The following is a 19,799-nucleotide window of genomic DNA, read 5'->3' on the forward strand; positions in this document are numbered from 1 at the left end:
ACACTTGAAGAGAACATTATAGGAACAGCACAGTTCTTGCCAGTATGATGTTGTACATACTATAATGCCAACATTCTATGCAGAAGGAGGAAGAGAGCAGTGTTTCTTGCCACCAGTGAGAAACTAATTAGGTATGATGATGTTGGTACTGAGAATGTTCTTTATGGATGATTCTGGTGCCTATAATAGGTTTCTTGTACAGGTTTTTACCACTCACAGATTCACTCTGTGCTGTCAGAAAGATAGCATCTGGTATAATAGAGACAGAGTAAGAATATCAACCGCAAGCAGGTATTGAATGCATGCATTGACTTGAACTCAGAAAATATTCATCTACTGAGTCATTGTGCATGTGTGCAGCTAGTTATATGACCTAATGTGGTCTATCAGGTAAGGAGGAATAAGGACAAATATGTGGTCAGACTTCTAACTAAGAATATGTAATCACTACATCATTTACCATGGCTGTTTTTGAACAGCAAAACCTATTATATTTACTGTTTTCATTACAGGGACAAACTGAGATGTTAGCAAAAACTCAGTCTGCAAGTACAGCTTACATTAAATGAGCAGCTGATCCTATGTAATATATGAGAGAGAGCACAAACTGGTAAAGTTTGTTTGTAAAATCCTTCTGGTGACCCTTTCTTCACTAAGATACAGCTAATCTCAGAAGGCACAAAAACTGCCAAGAAGCGTATGGAAAGAGCGAGCAAGCAGTATAACTCATCTGTACCATGCTGAGTCAGGAAGCTCCAATTTTATTCTGTATATCTCTGTGGAGTCACTGTGGGACCCACAGGAATCCTCTTAGCCGCTCCGGAGTAAAAGACTAGACCCAAGCAGGCTAGTGAGAAAATACTAACAGGCATAAGAAAAAACTTGTGTTTCAGAGCTTAGGAACTTTTCTGGCAAGTGTTATGCATCCTGCACTGACTGAGGTAGGCATCAGGCTCAAGGCTTGCATGGTTAGCTGTTGTCTTCAAGGCTCTTCAGAGGGGGAAGGTGCTCTAACCAAAGCATCCTTACTAGTGGGAGGGAGTTTTGCCCACAGGAAAGGAAGATAAAACGTATGTCAGGTTCTCTGGCCTTGGACAGTCCTTACTTGTATTCACCTGACTACCAACATGCCCTTCTGCCACCCTGGATAACAAGACCTGGTATCACTGGAGTAATGAAGAGAGGTTAATATTCAGATTACTAGAACACAACTTTTTCAGGACTTTGAGGATGGCAGGCAAACCCAAGTTTATCCTCACTGCTCTGTAGGGGCACACGGGTATAAAGTAATTTCATCACCTGTGCCAGAATGATACTTGCTGCTGGTTCTGCATAGGAGCAATGGCAGCATCCGTACTCCAACAAACCTGCAAAATGGGGCACCACAGTTATGATAATCATATATGCATCTAAGTGTGGTAATGAAGGGTTCGATGGAGAGAGCAGTGTAGCATGTTCTGAATATATACTGGCTCATCAAAGTACTTCTCTGCACCTTCCAGTCTTGCTTCTGTGATGTTTAAGGCAGCTGTTCATCATTCAGGCCCTATAAATGTCTTCCTTTTTGACATATTTGTTCCAGTCCCTTCAAGGGGACTATCCATTTGTAATAACGGGGTGACACCAAGCCAAGAAAATGGTTAGGCTGGTGTTTGCTAGCAGTAAGAACTACTGAATCTGAAAGAGTTCTGTGGTGATGTGGGTGAAACGCTGGTGCTTAAGCCATTGCAACTGGACCTAACCAAACCACAGGAAACAGAGCTGTGGGGAAGAACTCTTATAGTTAGTACTTAGAACTGTTCCTTTGGTTGTTCTCATGGTATACATTTGTATTCAATGCAGACTTTGTCATCTGCGTAGGTCAAATATTTTACCCTTTTGTTGTACCTGTAATTGCAGTAGCTTACCAACTAAAAGCAGTAAATGAATTTGCAAAGAGCTGAGAAAAAAATATTGATTGAAAATGAAAGCTGCCCTGCCAGGAGTGTTCGAAGAATTGTGTGTCAGTGAAATGAAATGTAATGAAATAGGACCAGCCACTGAGAACGAATTCACACATGGTCACTGTGTATCCACCAGTAGATGTTGCCCCTCACTGCTAGTCAGGTCGTGGGGAAGCATGAAGTTATCGAAAGACGTTTGCATAACTGTGTGTGTGTTTCCAGATGGCGATCATCTTCAACCAGGAGGGCCTGAAAGCTGTCCGCCCCCCTTGTGTCATTCAGAGCTTCATCAATCACAATGCCGTGCTCTATAAAGTCTTTGTGGTCGGGGAATCCTACACCGTGGTGAAAAGACCATCTTTAAAGAACTTCTCTGCAGGAATCTCAGGTACTTTTTGCTTATTTGAAAAGAAATGTCAGTTCTCAGAGCCTTGGCAGCAAACAGCTCAAAAGAAAAATATATTTGAAAAGCCTACTGAAGTGAAGGCAGCTGGTTCTTTCATACCATGTTTCCTCCACTGTATTATTTCAATAGGAAGGGAGATAACTCATCTGCTCTGGAATACACACAAATGACATTCGTATAGTAAATATTTATGCAACAGTAACCTGAGCCTTACCTGTTAGAAACAGTGTTTTATGTCATGTGTAAAGCGGGGAACGGAGAGAAATTCTCTAATTTCATAGTACGTTCACGTGTCATTTGTTCCGGAGTTTGTTTATATATGTGCTTTGGAGAGAATTTCCTGCATTCCATCATTTCAGAACTTCCTCTCCCTATTTTTACCTTGATTATATATGTGTGTTTAAAGATAGCTCATGCTCTCCCCTAAACGAGTCTCTCTGTTCATGTGGCAGGCAGTGTGGTAAACCTTGGTGGGAAGTGTCCATTGGTTTGTAGACACCAGCTGTGTTGTGGGGAAGGAAGAATGGATATCAGTGAGGACAGTAATCCTCCTATATCACTAGGCAGCAGGACTTGAAGGGTTTTCATTAAAGGTTACTAAAATTTCCTTTATGGAAAAAAAGCCGGTTTCTTGAGAACTGCATTCTATGGGCCTTGAGAAGGAAGAAGAAATGAGCAGGACATGGATGGGACCATGATCTCTCTGCAACTCGAGGAATGCAGGAGGTGTGGATAGGAGGGGAGAATGTATCAAACTAAAGGAAATAAATTAACAAGTGCCAGTTTCTTGTCACTTTCATAGTGGTCTCTGCTGATCTTAGTGTGTCCATGTGTGCTTATCATTGCGTTCTGCTCACAAATAGGAATTTTTTTAGTGTATGTAAAGTAGGTTCCTAGTAAAAGTCCCCTGTCTGTAGGTATATATGCCTGTATTTACATTTAGGTCTGTTGTATGTCCTGATCAAATTAAGTAGGCCAGAATCTGTGTTTATATGAACTACTAGGACAGTTGGTCTGTTCTTTTGCTGGAGGAGAATGTTTTAAGGCATCTTTCTAAAAATGCCTTAGTTAATGTCTCGTCTGTAGGCGTAAGACTTGAAAGTTGTCTGCAAGCCCACGTAAAAATAAGTTTTGTGGGCGGATTAGGATAAGAAGTGTCTGGCTTTCCTACCCTCATGAGGAGAGTTTAAGGGGGCTGTGCTACATGCACCTGACCAGGCAGATCGACAATGAAGCAGATCTGGAGGCTGTGAGGCGCTCCAGGAGCCGGCTGTCTGAATATACCAGGCCTTTCTGAATGGAGGAAAGGCAGGCAGAGTATATGGTGGTGTCAGGCTGGTGAGAGGATGTGGTTTTCACAGCTCCCCCATTTGTATCATATGTGGCCCCGTGGCTGCCCTTAAACGTCCGCTCAGGGAGACCAGCATAGCAGAAATATTCTACTGCCGGTGCCACCTGTGTGCTGAGACTTTGGTCCTGGTGTTCCCATGTGGGTTATCTGTATGATGCCATTGGTCTTCTGTGGTGGGAATCCCGAGGGAGACGTGTTGTGGTGGGTTTCTCCCCACCAGTAAAACCTCCAGCACAAAGGGAGTGGGGTGGGAGGTGCTGGTACAATTCTCCCATGGTTTCTGCTGCAGTGTGTTAGTGGCTTCTGTCACTTCAGGTGTCTCCTGTGGTGCCTCTAAAGGGGAGAGTGGGTCCTGACCATTAAATTTACTGCTCTCCCCCTTGGTGACAGTGCCCTCCCCATGTTCCCAGGTGTACTCTGGGTGCTGTCAATCTGCTGCCTGCAGTGAGCGCAGCTTCTCCCTTCAACCACATGCCTTCCCATTGGACTGTCACTTTGAGTATAGCAAATTGGTAAAAAAATAACATTGTTATTTTAATGAACTTAGATAATTGACTCTCGTGAAGGAAACTGGTTTTTATTATCCCCATGCAGTTCTGTTTATCTGTGGTCCAAGGGTGACCCGGCCGTGGGTCCCTGCCTGTGCAGGCAGGTAAATGCCCACAGGCAGTGGAGGGTCCTGTGGGTGGTTGGTGGGGACTGCCCGGTGGGGATCAAGACTGGATTCCAGGGCTGCAGTGCCATCTACTGTTCTTGCTCTAATCCTTTGTAAATTAAAACCTGGTATAAAGTTATTTACAACTTGCTTTTAATTCCAGACAGAGAATCAATATTTTTCAACAGCCACAATGTTTCAAAGCCAGAATCCTCATCTGTCTTAACAGCAGTAAGTACACTTGGTCTTTTTTCCTCTAGTGTGGCTGGAAAACTATGTAGTCCTTCTTATTGAAGTGGTAGGAGGTAGTGACTTTCCTTCACAAGTTGTCTGCTTCTGTGTTGCAGGCTGAGGTGTGTTTGGTACAACGAACCAGCATGACTGTGTGTCCCTATGGTGTTCCTCACCGAGCTCCGGTGAGGAAGCACTGATGCAGCAGGGCTGTGCTGCTTGCCAGGCATAGGCTCCCCAGGGCTACTCTAGGCAAAGGGAAGAAGGAGGTTCTGAATGCAAATGCCTGGCCTTGTCCTGCCTAGAGAGCTTAATAAGCATAAATCATCCTTCTAGGACTCAGTTCTGTGAGGAAAGACAAATGGTGAAAATTCAAGCAGAGAAATTGCCTTGGGCAGGGCCACAGAGGGCCGTATCTGCGGTGTGAGCACACCCGAGCTGTGGCCATGGAACCATTTCTGGGTGTTTGCCAAGTCCAGCAGTGCCAGCATGCTGACAGTTTCATGCTTGCATTGCCAATCCTTTTAATAAGCTTTTGCACCTATAAAAACTAAGAAGTTCTCAGGCACTCAGCTGCTGTGAAAGTCACTTTACAGGACTGGGTCCTTTCAATCTCAGTCTCCAGATTCTTCTGTTTCACAAGCTCTTTTGGGAGTAGTTTCATAGTCAGCAATGATTAAATTTGTGTGCAACACTGATGGGATGGGCATGCTAAATATTATAGCTGTAATTGTGCTAGTCATAAATCCCTTTATGGCTAAATTTACTTTCAAACTTAGAGTGTGTATGCTCATGTGGTTTACCTGCCCTCTCTCTCATGCACACTCCATACACCCTTCTGTGGGCATGACAGCATACTTCTGCACCATAAGCTGTTGTTTAAAAAAATGAAAAGAATTACATCTTCCAGTCATAAATAACCTGAGGTTTTCATCCTAATAAATGTTTGTAGAATAACTTCTTCATGAAAACCCACCTAAAAGATACTACTTTGCATTAGCCTCTGTCCTGAAGATGCCAGCTGAGTTGTGTTGTGTGGCTCAAGTGAGACTAACAGCAGGAGTCTGGCTTATCAGTCCTTTAACACAGGCCTTAATCTACGTTGAAATAGCAGGATGATATCCACAATATTTGCAGCACAGGGTTAAACACACCAGCTGCATTTTGGTTTTTAAGGTGTAGATCAAGTACTTAAAATAGCAAGTCCGGTTCATCATTCAGTCCTATACAGCTATGTCTCTTGAGGAGCTGCACCAATACGAAAAGGAAGAACTAGGTGCTTTAGAGCAGGTGAACTTCCAATATAGATAGGATTGTGACTTATGAAAGCAGTTTCTCTCTGGTGTCTTTCTCTGTTTCATGCCACCGGTTCTCTGCAATTAGATTTGGTGAATATGCACCTGGAAACCTCTGAAGATTGATCTTTCCACTAAAGAGACTGGTTTGGAGTCACTTAGTAATGTGTCCTTTTCCACCATAGCTGGATAAAATCGAAGGAGTGTTTGAACGGCCAAATGACGACGTCATCCGGGAAATCTCTAAGGCACTGCGGCAAGCTCTGGGAGTTTCCCTCTTTGGAATTGACATCATCATCAACAATCAGACCGGGCAGCACGCGGTCATTGATATAAATGCATTCCCAGGTGAGAGAGGCCTTTCCACTCATGCTTTGTGGAAGTGGTGCAGTGTGTATTAGTGTGAAGTTTTACTGCTGGTGTCTCACATCATTACTCCCCAGGTCGGGAACAGGAGAGCAGCAGCCAAATTGTTCTGAGATCAGATACTGTTTAATCTGGGAAAGGCAGAACCCTAATCTAGGTATGGAATTTGCTACTGAAATATTAACTCTTAGGAGATGTGGTCAAATTTGAGTGGTCAGCTGTAACATGGCTGTCATGCCCTTCCCTGCAAAGGGATGCCCAGGAACTAAAACACGAGGCTGTGTCCTGGGAACTGGCCTTTCTGAGCCTGTTCCTCATTCTGAAGATGAAAAGAAGAATAATAAATTCTATTTTAGGGCAGCCTTTTAAGATATCTTTTTTCCAGACTCTGTGCCATTGAAAGTGTTGAGGGGGTGGAAGCAGCAAACTGTTCCCTTGAAAATTTCTTCCTGTGCGTGATTCCCCATAAAAAGACATTTTGTGCGCAAAAGCAACAACACGAGGAATCTTAAGATGTTAAAATGGAGGGATGCACAGAAGTTGCTGTAAAGGATTAAGTATCCTTGCAGGTTCTCGTAAGTGGATCCTGAATTAAAACAATGGAACAGAGCACATGAAAACAGGTAAATTTGACCTCCACTTTTTTTAGTGCAGCGTATGTCTTGGAAACAACTAAACAAGCTCCTTGACTGCTGGAATTGTTAAAAGGAGTTGTGAGTGTGTGTAATGGGAGACAGTGGTGGTCTGTCACTTGTGCTAAACTCAGTAGCCTAACACAGGAAGAGAATACATCATCTCATTTGACACTGCTTTCCATGGGCTTTTTCTCTTTGAGAATCTTGTTACCTGAATAGTGGTGCTTGTTTTGAGAGACATGCACAGGCTGTTACAGTTTGTTTAACCTGTCATTTAAGACTTCGAGTTTTAAATATGGCTGAGGTATCTTTACATCCAGAGATCTTGCCCTGAGCCCCCAGTCGTCTTAGTCTTTCAGTCTAGATCCCCAGTCCCACTGCTGCCCCGTGTTGCCTTGCCTGTCTCTACACTGGCTGGCTTCCTTTTAAAACTCCTGCCCTGCTATTCTCAGGTCACTTTGCAGCTTGATTCCACCATATGGTGTTGATGCAATCTACAGACCTATGAAAACAGTCTTCTGCCAAGAGCAGTGAAACAGCCTAAATTAGGTGTCAGATGGAGCCAAATCAGCTTTATGAATGGGATTATATTGCAGACACAGGGCCTTGAAGATGCAGGACATTATTTTGCTATCCTGCATCCTGGTTTTGGTTTGGTGTTTTGGGGATTTTGTTTTTGCAAGTATTGTTTTGAATTTGGTACTTTGCACAGACTGAAATTCCACTTTTCTTGAAGTGTTGAAAAGTCCAGATTGAGGAAGTAGTGGCACATTTAACTATTTAAAGACAAGTAATGTCTTCTTGTTGTGGCAGAAGTTTGCAGAACTGCCTTCAGCCTCATGCTCTGCTGTACTTCTACCTTAAGATAATATTTTTTGATATTCAGCTCAAATCCTGTATTTTACTCTGCACAGTAATTGTTTTTTGAATAGACATTGAATTAATAGAGTGTTTTCATCCTTGCAAGAGACGTGAGAGCATGGGGAAGCTTCTTGTGCACAGGTCTACGTTGTGTCTCCCACAGGATTCTTCTGGTGGTGAAGGTACCTACTGGGTTTACCACCATGGGTTAGGTTGAAGACCAGTTGGACAAAGTCTAGAGGATAGCAGCAGGGACCAGATTTGTGGGAGAAGGTTGGGTGTAGATAAAACTGCCTTCAAATTGGTGAAAGGTAGCAGAATTGAGAGAGATCAGCTGCTCTCAAGGGCTCCTGAGGTCAAGGAAGCAATGGGGTAAAATACAACAGAAGAAAAGTTACAATAGAGAATATTCTGTTGCCCAAAAGCATGTTCAGCGCAGGCAGCTGCATTTCCCTCCGAAGGAGTATGGCTGAAGGCTGAGCAGCTTCAAGGGCTGGCTTCACTGATGGGGTCAATCATAGAATCACAGAATCATAGAACAGTTTGGGTTGGAAGGGACTTTCAAAGGCCATCTAGTCCAACCCCCTGCCATGAGCAGGAACATCTTCAACTAGATCAGGTTGCTCAAAGCCCTGCCCAGACTGGCTTTGGATGTCTCCAGGAATGGGGCATCTACCACTTATTTGGGCACAACCTGTTTCAGTATTTTACCACCCTCATTGTAAAAAACGTCTTCCTCATGTCTACCCTGAATCTCCCCTCTCTTAGTTTAAAACCGTTACCCCTTGTCCTGTTGTAACAGGCCCTGCTAAAAAGTCTGTCATGTCGTGCAAGTGTTGCAGTAGAGCCAAACTGGAGCCGAGTTAGACACTGCAGGTACCTGCCACATTGTTTCTGCACCCCTGCTTTGGGTAATGCAGGGGAAGAGGTGCCCTTTAAGGAGCATTCACAGCCTCTTTCAGGGAGCTCAAGCTTGGGCCTGGGGCCAGGCCTGACCAAAGCCTTGTCCAACAGCCCAGAGGCTTGGCTGCCTTGTCTGCTGTCTTTTGTGTTTACCAGGCGTGAAGCTCATTTGAGCCAGCCACTCCATGGATGTCATCCTGAGATTAGTTTAATATCAGAATTGAGAGCAGATGCACCTGTAGGAGGATGTCATTTGTTATCTGCTCTATTAGCACCAACAAATCTTTGTAAAGATTTTAAAGATAAATGTCTAAAATGCCTTTTCTGTCTTCTGTTCTATGGGAAACCACCGGGACTCTATTTAGCTGTGGTTACCAGCTGAGATATTTAACTGTAGCCACAGTTATGTACCATGCTGGTTTTGTGTTTGTCTGACCTCAGGTAACTGAGAGACAAGGCTCTGCATAGCCTGCTGTCCTGTGGCCGTGGCTGAGCTCCCCAGCCTGAGCAGCAGCTTGTGCACATGTTCTGCAGCCTGTCACCAGGAGGGGGGAGCTGCTGGCTCTGTGTGCATGTGTGTGGCAGCTGGAAGGATCAGATCTGGACATACGCTTTGCATGTGTCAGTATGCTGCCGCAGCTGTAGGACATGTGTTATCCATTTCTCTCTGCCCAAGGGAAGATGCAGAGAAGAAGCAGAGAGTGTGCTAGATCAGGGAGATTCTCCTAAAAATTAGCATCTCTAATGTTAGCTTAAAAATGCTCATGGGCATTTCTTGACTCAAAGCTCAGGGGAGCAGGCACTTGTTTTCACATGCGTTGCTGGGTGGACTTTCTTCCTATCCATGCTGAGACGCAGGACTCTGGAGACTGTTTTCAACACAGCAAAATGCAGGCCTCTTGTAGACAGGCATTTCCAAAATTATTTCAGTGGGCAGTGCTGGGGTAGTACCTGCTGGAGCACAATTCATGCAACTTGTGCTTTGAAGCATGCAAAATTTATATCCTCCCACTGATTCCTTATGTGATATGAACCCCAAATCCATTGCCAGTAGTCTCTAAAGGTGTAATTTAATCTGCCCTTCTTGATTTCCTTATCATCACAGCACGGTGGTGTCCTACAATTGCCTTTTTTGAGAGGTCTGCAGCAGCAGCCTGTGAACAGAGTGAGGTAACAGAGTTTGCAGCCTTCCACAAGCATCCCATGGTTCAAGAGCTGAGATACCCCAGTTCTCTTCCTCCCTTCCTTGTATTTCTTTCTTCCAAGTGTGTGAAGTTTCTTTTGAGAGACAAGGCAGATTTATTCGGGCCTTACCACCCAGTGTGCAGAGGACTTGCAAAGAGTAAGCTTGCCTGACACGTACAGCTTCCTTACACTGTTAACATCTGCTGATTTCAAGACTGAATAACTGCCCATCTTATTCCTATTAAATATTTAAAGCAACTTCTTTGTGAGTTTGCCAGGTGCCCTCAAACCAGGATGATTTGTTTTCAGTGAGCAGACACAAAACGCTCTATGGTACTAGGGATCTCCTCTCTGAATATTAAAGCTGTTACTATGGAGATGGCTTATTCTCAGGGTGTTTGAAGCACTCTGAGTAGATTTGAAGGCTAATCCCATGGCTTTTACATAAGCAAGAAAGCGTAACAAGCACCTCTGTCAAAGAGGTGGAGATCTTGTTCTGGCTCCCATGACCGGACGTAGAGTCCTAGTTGCCCCCTGCCGACCGATGGATTATCGTGTGGGGCGCTGGGAAATGGGATGTTTTGAAATGGCCAGTTTGTTTGGGAAACCTGTTTATGGGCCTTTGAGAATGGAAAACAGGGACCTGTTGTCCTGCATTGCCAGTGATTTGTGTGAACTGCTAAACACCTAGGAGAATTGCGACCGGGTGTAATAAAATCCAAGGCAGTGTAGCAGCCTAAATAAGAGTTAATTGGTTGACGTATGGGTTATGAATATACCAATCACCACATTTATCTTAAGGTGAAATTATCCTCCTGTTTTTCCGGAAGTTGGGTTTTTATTGCTGAAGGAAGTTGGTCTTTACAGGAGAGCGGAGATAAAATTTTATTTATGGATCTGAGGGAATTTTCTACCCTATGATCACGTCACTAAAAGTGTTTTAAAATGCATTTACTTTGTGGTCTCTGGTTCTGCTCCTGTGCTGCTCTGTGAATGTGTGCTATTCACATGGGACTTTTAAACTGTTATTTATTGCTTCAGTCTCCTGTATTAATACCAGGTCACTTTCACAATACTTTCATAGACATTTTAAAACAATCAGCCTCGACCATTAAATACACTGAGTGACATATGTCACCTCTAAATACTAAATCAAATTGATAGCAATTTTAAGTAATTCAGTAGTAGTTAAGATCCATTTCAAGACATTGTAGCAATATGTTGCCTGTCTGGTTCAATTTTAAAATGAATGCAGTGATAAAACTGTACCTGTACCAGAGTGTTTGAAACAGAGCCAGAAGCTCTGTACGCCTACTGCCACCCTTTGTGTCACCAAAAATGTCATGTCTCCTGGTATTTGAGCAACTGTTTTAACCAGGAAGCTTGTTGTTAAACTCTGCATTTTACATTGTCTGGAACCGATTAACAGAACATGCAGAAAGGTGGTTTCAGTACGGAAATAAAAGAATGATGTTTCTACAAAGTACTGTATCACCGATATATGTTTACTGTCCCTCGAGTGTTTTTCAGACATTGCTCATAGCAGGGAACACATTTTAAGTGCCAAGTTAGGTTAGATTAGACGAGTGTCACATTGCTTCTTGCGCAGCTGGAAGCTGCCTTTGCTATAGGGCAGGGGTGTCAAACTCATTTTCACCGGGGACCACGTCAGCCTCGCGGTTGCCTTCAAAGGGCCGAATGGAAGTTTGGGACTGTATAATTGTAGGAGCAGTTACATTTATACAGTCCTAAAATTACACTCAGCCCTTTGAAGGCAACCGCGAGGCTGCCGTGCCCCCCAGTTGAAATGAGTTTGACACCCCTGCGGTAGGGGACGAAGCCAGCCCCACTGTCCTCTGAGGTTTCCCTAACTGAGGGTATTGCTGGGCAAATTCTAGAGAGGGTCCAGACCCTCAAAGAAACTGCATTAGATCTACTTGCCGGCAGTAAACCTGGAAACAGGATGGAAAAGATCGATGTTATACCACAGAGTTTGTAACTTAGAGAAAAAGCTGGACTGGGCACAAATAATAGAATATACCTAAAGTGATGTGTACACACATATATATGAAAGGAATAAGAAACAGGAAATCTGAAAGGCAACAGTTTTTGTCATTGAACAGAAGTATTTTTGTAGCAATGGTCTTTGCTCCTTCATATGCTAATTTGCTCATGCAGTCGCTCAAAATGATGTCATGCAAAAGAAGCCTTTTTATTATCACTTGGAGGGCAAGGACAGCCCAGCAAATAAATGGGTAGAGGAAGCCTTTCAAAGAACTTATGAAAATGCTTAATTGCCTTTTTTTCTCACCTTAATTTTTCTTCTTTTCAGGTTACGAGGGTGTTTCTGAGTTTTTCACAGATCTCCTGAACCACATCGCTGCTGTCCTGCAGGGTCAGGTGCCTGAGGTGACCCAGCTAAACCGCAGCAAGCTCCTGGCTGAGCAGACCAGCGGGATCATGGACGAGCGGATATGCTGCACTAGCACAGGCTGTCTCAGCGTCATGGGCAAAGACTCCTCCTGGATTGTGGAAAGCGAGACCAACAGCTCAGTAAAACTGCAACACCAGAGACTAGGCTGCAACTCGGCAGTGTCCCCCAGCTTCCAGCAGCATTGCGTCGCTACGTTGGCAACAAAAGCTTCTTCTCAATAACCTGCCAATGCCATGGACTGAGAAAAAGCCACAGGGATACAAATTGTGGTCCCCAAACCAGATCAGGCTGTATCAATACAATTCTGGAAAAAAAGAAAAAAACACAAAACCAAACAACCAAACAACACAAAAAAAGCAAAATAAAAAAACCCTTCCATTTGATTTAACCTGATTTGCTGATGAAATGGACTGAAAGGTGGAGGGCAAGAAAGGGATTCAGATCCATTTCATCAGATTCCAGTTGCAAATCTGTAGTGAGTTTACATACACATGGGTTTTAACACTAGTCCTTTCATTGTGGGAGGGTTGCTCTTTCATTTCTATTGTTCCTTGTAATCACTGATGACCAGCATTTTAAAATCGTACCTCATGGTATCAAGAAGATAATAATGTTGAAATGCAGTGTCTGAATGTAACAGTGCTAGAGATTTTTGCCTAAGATATTCCCTGTTCCCTTTTTCCACGTAGGCCATTGCAAAAGGAAGCTAAGACAATTTCAGTATCACTAAACCAAATCTCTTGAAACATTGACCAGTCAAGATGTCGGCAGGCAGCTCGCTGTGAAGCCGTGGCACTTTGAGTAGGACAGAGTAGGGTGGTTGTTCAGGGTGCAGAACGGAGGTGGCCACCCAGTTCCAGCATTGCAGTTCTTCCCCCAGGCCTCATTGCTTCCCTCAAAAGCAGCTTCTAACTACACTTGTCAACAGTGACACGTCTGATCCAGACAGGGTGCCGACAGTTAGGCTGAGTTAGTAGATTAAATACCATCCTTTCAATCATCTGCTGGTGGTGAAATCCTAGAAGAGTTAATGGAAGCAGCTCATCTCTTAGAGAATTTTATTCTGTCTCCATTGCGCTTGTGAGGACTGTGGGACAGCTCTGCAGAAAGGCTGGCAAACAGAACCGTACGTTTTCCTTGGAGCAGTGCACCTGAGCTGTGGATCCTGAGGGGTGGCACAGTTGCTGCCTTCCACAGATCCATGCTGTTGTGCATTTTGTTTTTCTTTTTCAAATTGAATCTAAGCAGAATTATGTACCTTTGTACTTCTGTACATGACAACTCTAGCTTAGAGACCACGTTATTTTGTTGGAAGCTGCCAGATGAGGTCGTGTGGTAATTTACAATAGTGCTTTATACTGTTTGGAAGCTATAGCACACCCAAATTGTATCTGTTGAGATATGCAGTAAACCTCCAATGTTCACCCTCTATTGCATCTTCTGGCATGGCAGCACCTTCTGCTGTTGAGAATTCCTCCAGCTTTTGCCAGTTCTGAACACTAAGCTGGGAATATTCAAGTCAGCACTGAAAACAGAGACACTATTTTGGTGTGGCCTTCCCTTCCCCATATAAGCCCTAAAATATATTTAATAGGGGTGGTGTTAAGAAAATTTCCTTAGTTAAGCTCCCAGCTTGCAGATGTGGGAATTTCTGTCTTTCTATAGCAGGTATTTGTAAAGCATCCATCGCTGCAGCATTTTATACCAGTTTGTTTAGCATCATGTGTTAGATACCTACTTGAAAGGATCTAGAGCTTCAAGGCCAGGTAGACTGTGGAGAAAGGAGTAAACTTTGTAGCAGATGTCACTGTCCTACCTGATGGTACCAGTCCTGGAGGGGAAAAAGTTTTCCGGAGCGTTGTGTAGCAGTTCTTTTGTGTGAACAATGTTTTTTCCTGAGGAGAGATTTGGTTTGTTCCCAAAATGCCATTCTTGGGAATTTCCTGTAGCTGGAATCGGATTTTCTAGGATAATTTAAGAAGAGATTATTCCACCGTATTTCTATAGGGAGTGGAAGGACCTTATGAGTGTGGCGTCTGTCGAATTCCAGGGTGCATGAGTGCAGCCAGCGTCCCAGACTCTTGCAGGTCAGTTCCGAGCTGGGGGCGCGTCCCAGCCCTCGGGTGCTGTGAGGCTGCTGGTGCCACATTGTCAGCAGCTCGCAGGTGTCGGGTGGTCGTGGTGTGAGTGAGCCGGATGTACATAGGTGAGGGCTTGTAAAATATTCCTGATAGACCAAACCTTTCGCAAAGCCATGACTGAAATAAATTTGACAACTACAGTTTGTTTTTGTTCTGTTAAAAGTGTTTTTACGTTACATGTGTAACAAAAGATACCCTCAGGAAGGAACTTGCCAGTGCATATTTTTGTATGGTACTTACTTGTAACCAGCTGGTGGAGTGTTTGTAGACTTGCCTTTTGCTCCCTTTATTACAGTGGCTTGGGTTTTTTTGGGCTTTTTGTTTTGGTTTGGGGTTTTTTTTTGGGTGGTGGGGAAGAATCAATGATGTTAAAACTGGGTTAGTAACTGAAGACCTTTCAAACTAAGTATGTTTACACGAATCTGAGTGTTGGATCCAATGGAAATGTCTGTATGCTGTTTCCTAGTTAGAACATCAAATAAGAACTTTATTTTCTGGCTGCCTTCTGAATTTTGGTTGGCCTATTTTGCACTGCTTTATTTCTCCAAAATAAACTACTGAAATATAATTGTGCATTTTAAACTTGTTTACAAATGATTGTTAGAAGTTTATTTTGTAATTCTCTGAAGGCTTGCAGAAATACTATATTTAAATATTACTCCAGACCTTGGCAGTAACTAGAAGACAAGTTTAGGTCATTGGTGTGATCAGTGACATTTTTCCCATAGTCTGTAATTTATTTTTTATTTATCAAATGTATCAGTATCACTTTAATATAGCAGGTGCAGATATGCAGGTACCTGTTGTGATGTGGCATTACAGTAGAGTTTTCACATAAATTACCATGCAATTGCTCTACTCCTGTATTTCCTTGCAGAAATTATTGCTATGACTTATATACTAGAATGTTGCTAAATCACAGGGGCAAACTGGGAGACCAACTTTAAAAGCCAAAACTGTAAATTACCAAGTGTCCAGATATACATTATTGCAAAACATTTGAGCATGTGTATGTTATTAAGCCTGTGCTAAAGTGCTTTTCTGAATTGCTGCCTCGTTTGATAAGTTCAGGATAGTTTTGATTTGAGATAAGCTTCACAGTAAGTTAGTTAATATTCTCGAGACTTGTCTTTTTTAAGTAGAGGAGTCTAGTAATATTAGACCATACCAGAATGCCCTTGCTCTTAAAATTGCAGATAATCTGAGGGAGATTTTCCATAGTATCTGTTTGAATTTTGTTATTGTGGGTTAGGAAAGGCTCTGCTGTGTTTTCAGAGGCATAGCTATTACTGCTGTGTTGATGGGAGCAATTATATTAAAATCAGATAGTTGCCAGTTAGCTTCTTAGGGATCTACTTCTCTTCTACTTCGCTGTTAGAAATCCACAAGAACACCCTTAGCTTGACTGGAATTTCTCCAGGTTTTGTGTCAGCATGCTGAAGAAGGAGATGGGACTCTGGTTTCCACTGTAAATATGTCATCAGCTCCAGTAGGTGAAGATTTTTCCCTGTTGAAGAGGACATGAGTGGTATCATTACTGCCTGCGATGCAAAGCCCTCACCATCCTCCTCCCCTTCTAGCTGACTTTGCCGCCTTGTGCTTGCGTTTGCAGTGACTGCGCCAGAACGTCCCCATCGTTCCGTGAAAACCAGCTGCAGAAAGGCAGCCTAACTGGGAGCACTGGTGCTGGCGGTTGTGGTTTGTGGAACGCAGAGCTGCTGCTGGGCCGATGCCCTTCTGCCTTTGGTTAACCACGAGTCTGGCTGCTCAGCCTCTGTGCTGTGGGAGCCAGTTGGCATTAAAACTGTTCAGGCTGCCGGAATGATAAAGCTGTTTAATGATCTCCATCCTCAACGTGGGAATGTTTGTGCAGAGGAGGTCTGCAGCAGGTTGATCAGATGGAAAACCACCAATTTAATTTGTTTTCATTATAGATGAGAACAAGTTAAGAACCCGACCCTGAGGCTTCACGAGGTAACAAGAATTGCTGAAGATAAAGCCTCAAGTTCTCCAGGTTAACTGCGGGCTGTATCCAGCCAGGAAACAACCAGGTGGAGTAGTGGGTAGATAAAAGTCAGGATACAGTCCAAAGGCAACAGAATAAATGGGGCCAGAGGTGTTTGATTTGGATGGCAAAAAAGGAGCAAAACAAAAAATTCTTCTGATGTTACCATAAAATATAAAAAAATCCAGGCTTATCAGTTCTTAGATTACCACTGTTTTCACAAAGTCTTTGTGTGGCAGCAGTGACAGGTGAGTCAGGCTTTTTCACACTGGCATGCAGCCTTGCCTTCCACAGCTGTGTAGAAAATCTTGGATTTGGGTTTTTTTTTAGTGAATAGAGTCTGTTGAGTTTGTAGCAGTCTCCCCATGTGCACGCTTGCAGGAGTTCACTTGCATTGCCCTGCTAATTTTCTTTTCCTCTCTCTTTTGTAGCAAGAGATGTATTGATTTCTGTATTCAGTATACAATTACTTTATGGTGTTGCAACTCTGTGTTTTGTAATTAGGAGTATGTGAAAATGCTTTGTATAGATTAAAATATTTCCTTTAATATAATCTTGCTTTCGCAGAGAAACAGACACACCGTTGCAGATCACATTGCTGATTTTATTTGTAATATTGCTTTAATATCTATTTCAGAGGAATGTAACCTCCAGAAAAGTACTTTCCACATCTTCACTACCTTTCCTTTCCTTTCCTTTCCTTTCCCTGTTCTCTCTGTGTGGATCCAGGCCATCAACTCTTGAGCTTTTGACCAGATGGTTTTCAGATCCTCCCTGGATCCTGTCATGTTTACATGGCCACAGAAATTGTTAGATTTCTGAAGTTTGAGAGGATCCAGGTATAAATGGAGGTGTTAGAGCGATTCCTCAGCAACATAAGCGCAATAGCATCTGTAGCGAGCAAAGGCCCCGACTGTTTCTGGCTGTGTGCGTGCAGGTGGCTGCTGGGGCCTGGCCCACCCCTGCTGCTGGGCGTGATTTCCCGTGGAAGTGAAAAATCCACTGTAAGAAAACACCCTGTATCTGCGATGCAGAAGGAGAGCGGGGAGAGGTAGGGCCTGGGAGTCAGATCCCGGCCAGCGGACACTGTGATACCCGTGGTCCAGAATTCCACTGTGTTTTATAATAGCAACCCAGGGAGATGTTTTCTCTTCCTCTCCACCTTTTTACCCTGCCTCCCCTGGGGCTGACACCAGCAGGTGCCTGTGGGCTACAAGAGCTGGTTAGCAGGTGACCTTGCCCCATGTGCCATGAGGTTGCAAAGTTCTTGTTGATGGCCTGGAAATCTCTTGAAATTCCAGAAGTAGCTGAAATGACAAATGGAGTTCATGAAAATCAGGTCTTCCTCTTCCATCCTTTTTAAAGAAACCCACATTTTATTTCCTTCTTCATTCTTTACACAGTAGTTTTTAGATATAAATTATTTTAACATTTTTGTGTGAAAAGACATATATACGTATATGAAGTTATTAAAAGGTTGAGTATATGTTGAGTATAAAATAGTGACTTCTTTGTTTCAGATATTAGCAGCCCCTAAAAATGAGTTGTTTATCCTCTTGTAAAGTCAGTCAGTGCTGTCAAAAAAAATATTAAAAATAAAAGATGTATTAGATGTATCTTTTATTATTTATTTCTGATTCAGTATTGGATACAGCTTGCGTATACCATTGTGAGAACCACATACTAAAATGCAGTCGTACTTAAAATGGAGTAACAATGTTTCCTTGGGATCCCAACAGTTTTGAACAAAGTGGCCCTCTGGGTGTGAATAGTGTTGGATTTTCTCCTTCACTCTCCAGCATCACTTCCCGCCTAAGCATGGCTGAATATTTGGGGACCATTTTGTGTATGTACTAAGTTTCTCAAGTTCATAGATATCTGTGTTCACATCCAGCTGTACAGTGTTAACAAGCGTGTCTTGTGATTCACTTCAGCCCAGTTCACTATGGTTTCTGAAACATAATTCCCATTTTGTACTTAAATTTGTATAGAATGATATAAACCCTTGAAAGATCATGGCTTACTGTAAAAACCAAAAATACTTGCTATTTGGCATCTTACTTCAATTGCATGACTAATCAGATCAGACAATGGAGATGGTGCTTTCATCTAACATCATTGATTTCTATAGTAATATATTAATTTTCTCTTCATTTGCCAAGCACCTGTTTTGGACAATGTTTTGGTTTCAACGGTAAAGCAATATGCAGTAGGTATTGTGGCATTCTCTCTGTAATTGTTTTGAAGACAGAATTGTCCCTTTCCAACACATAATGAAAATAAATGCCTTATAACAAGTTCTACTTTGCTGTCTCTTTATGATTGGATAGGGCAGCGAGGTGAGCAGCTCACCATGGGAAGCCTGTTTTTATGAGCATTTGGTTTTCACTTCCTTCCCCAGTGCGGTTGTTTGCGGTTACTTTGGACCTCCTTGTACCAGCACTACGAGTGAGCAAGGCTGGTTTGCTTTTGTTCTGAATTCTAAGGCTAGTGGGAAGTTGGCTATTTCTGTCTTAATATAAAACACGGGTAAACATCGCTTGGATTCAGGCTGCTGTGGTACTTCAGCATTTATGCCTAGCGTAGGCTTCTGGGCTGATTGTTCCTGCATCATCCTGAGTAGGGAATTCTTGATTTCTCAAAACCTAGCAGGATTTTTAATCAGGATCCTATTTTGACCAGTGCAGGAAGGAGAACTCACCCAGCAGCATCAAGCCTCGCAAAGCCACGAGCCCGCTGAGCGAGGGCACTTATGGAAGCCCTGCCGGGGGTCAGCACGTGGTGTTGAACCCAAGGCCAAGCCCCACCAGGCTGAGCCCAGATGCTGCGCAGCAGCAGCACAGCCGGTTGGAGGGGCAGCGTTTCAGAGCTGGTGAGGCGTTCTCCCAGGCCCAGAGCTCTGGCCTTCAACTCCATCTTTCCCTTTGGACAAAGTCCTTGAGTCACAAAGGTTTGTGATTGCTCAGTTATACAGTTAAGACAATTTATAGTAGCTCCATCAAATAATGTTATTTTTCCTTGTGTTGATTTTTGCAGAATCACAGAATGTTTGGGATTGGAAGGGACCTTGAAAGCTCATCCAGTCCAATCCCCCTGCCGGAGCAGGAAAACTTACATGAGATTACACAGGAAGGCGTCCAGGCGGGTTTTGAACGTGTCCAGAGAAGATGACTCCACAACCCCCCTGGGCAGACTGTTCCAGCGTTCTGTTTTACCCTCACTGTGGAGAAGTTTCTTCTCATATTTAAGTGGAACCTCCTGTGTTCCAGTTTGTACCCATTGCCCCTTGCCCTGTCATTGGTTGTCACCGAGAAGAGCCTGGCTCCATCCTCCTGACACTCACACTTTACATATTCATAAACATTAACGAGGTCAGCAGCAATAGAAT

The 19,799-nt window shown here is 43.4% G+C and overlaps 1 protein-coding gene across 6 annotated transcripts in view; it reads left to right on the top strand.

The window, feature by feature from the left end:
• Window positions 1–18,714, top strand: part of ITPK1 (inositol-tetrakisphosphate 1-kinase) — a 149,894-nt gene extending 131,180 nt beyond the window's left edge. For 5 of the 6 annotated variants that reach the window (XM_065063621.1, XM_065063623.1, XM_065063620.1 and 2 more), the window contains exons 7-10: window positions 2,166–2,331; window positions 4,519–4,586; window positions 6,067–6,229; window positions 12,164–18,714. In XM_065063621.1, coding sequence (XP_064919693.1) covers window positions 2,166–2,331; window positions 4,519–4,586; window positions 6,067–6,229; window positions 12,164–12,486 — 720 coding nt within the window. In that variant the 3' untranslated portion in view covers window positions 12,487–18,714. The remainder of the gene's footprint in view (window positions 1–2,165; window positions 2,332–4,518; window positions 4,587–6,066; window positions 6,230–12,163) is intronic. The other variant, XM_065063624.1, reaches the window with a different exon arrangement.
• The last annotated feature ends 1,085 nt before the right edge of the window (window positions 18,715–19,799 follow it).

This window comes from Columba livia, chromosome 5, assembly GCF_036013475.1.
Source record: "Columba livia isolate bColLiv1 breed racing homer chromosome 5, bColLiv1.pat.W.v2, whole genome shotgun sequence".
NCBI classification, from domain to species: Eukaryota; Metazoa; Chordata; class Aves; order Columbiformes; family Columbidae; genus Columba; species Columba livia.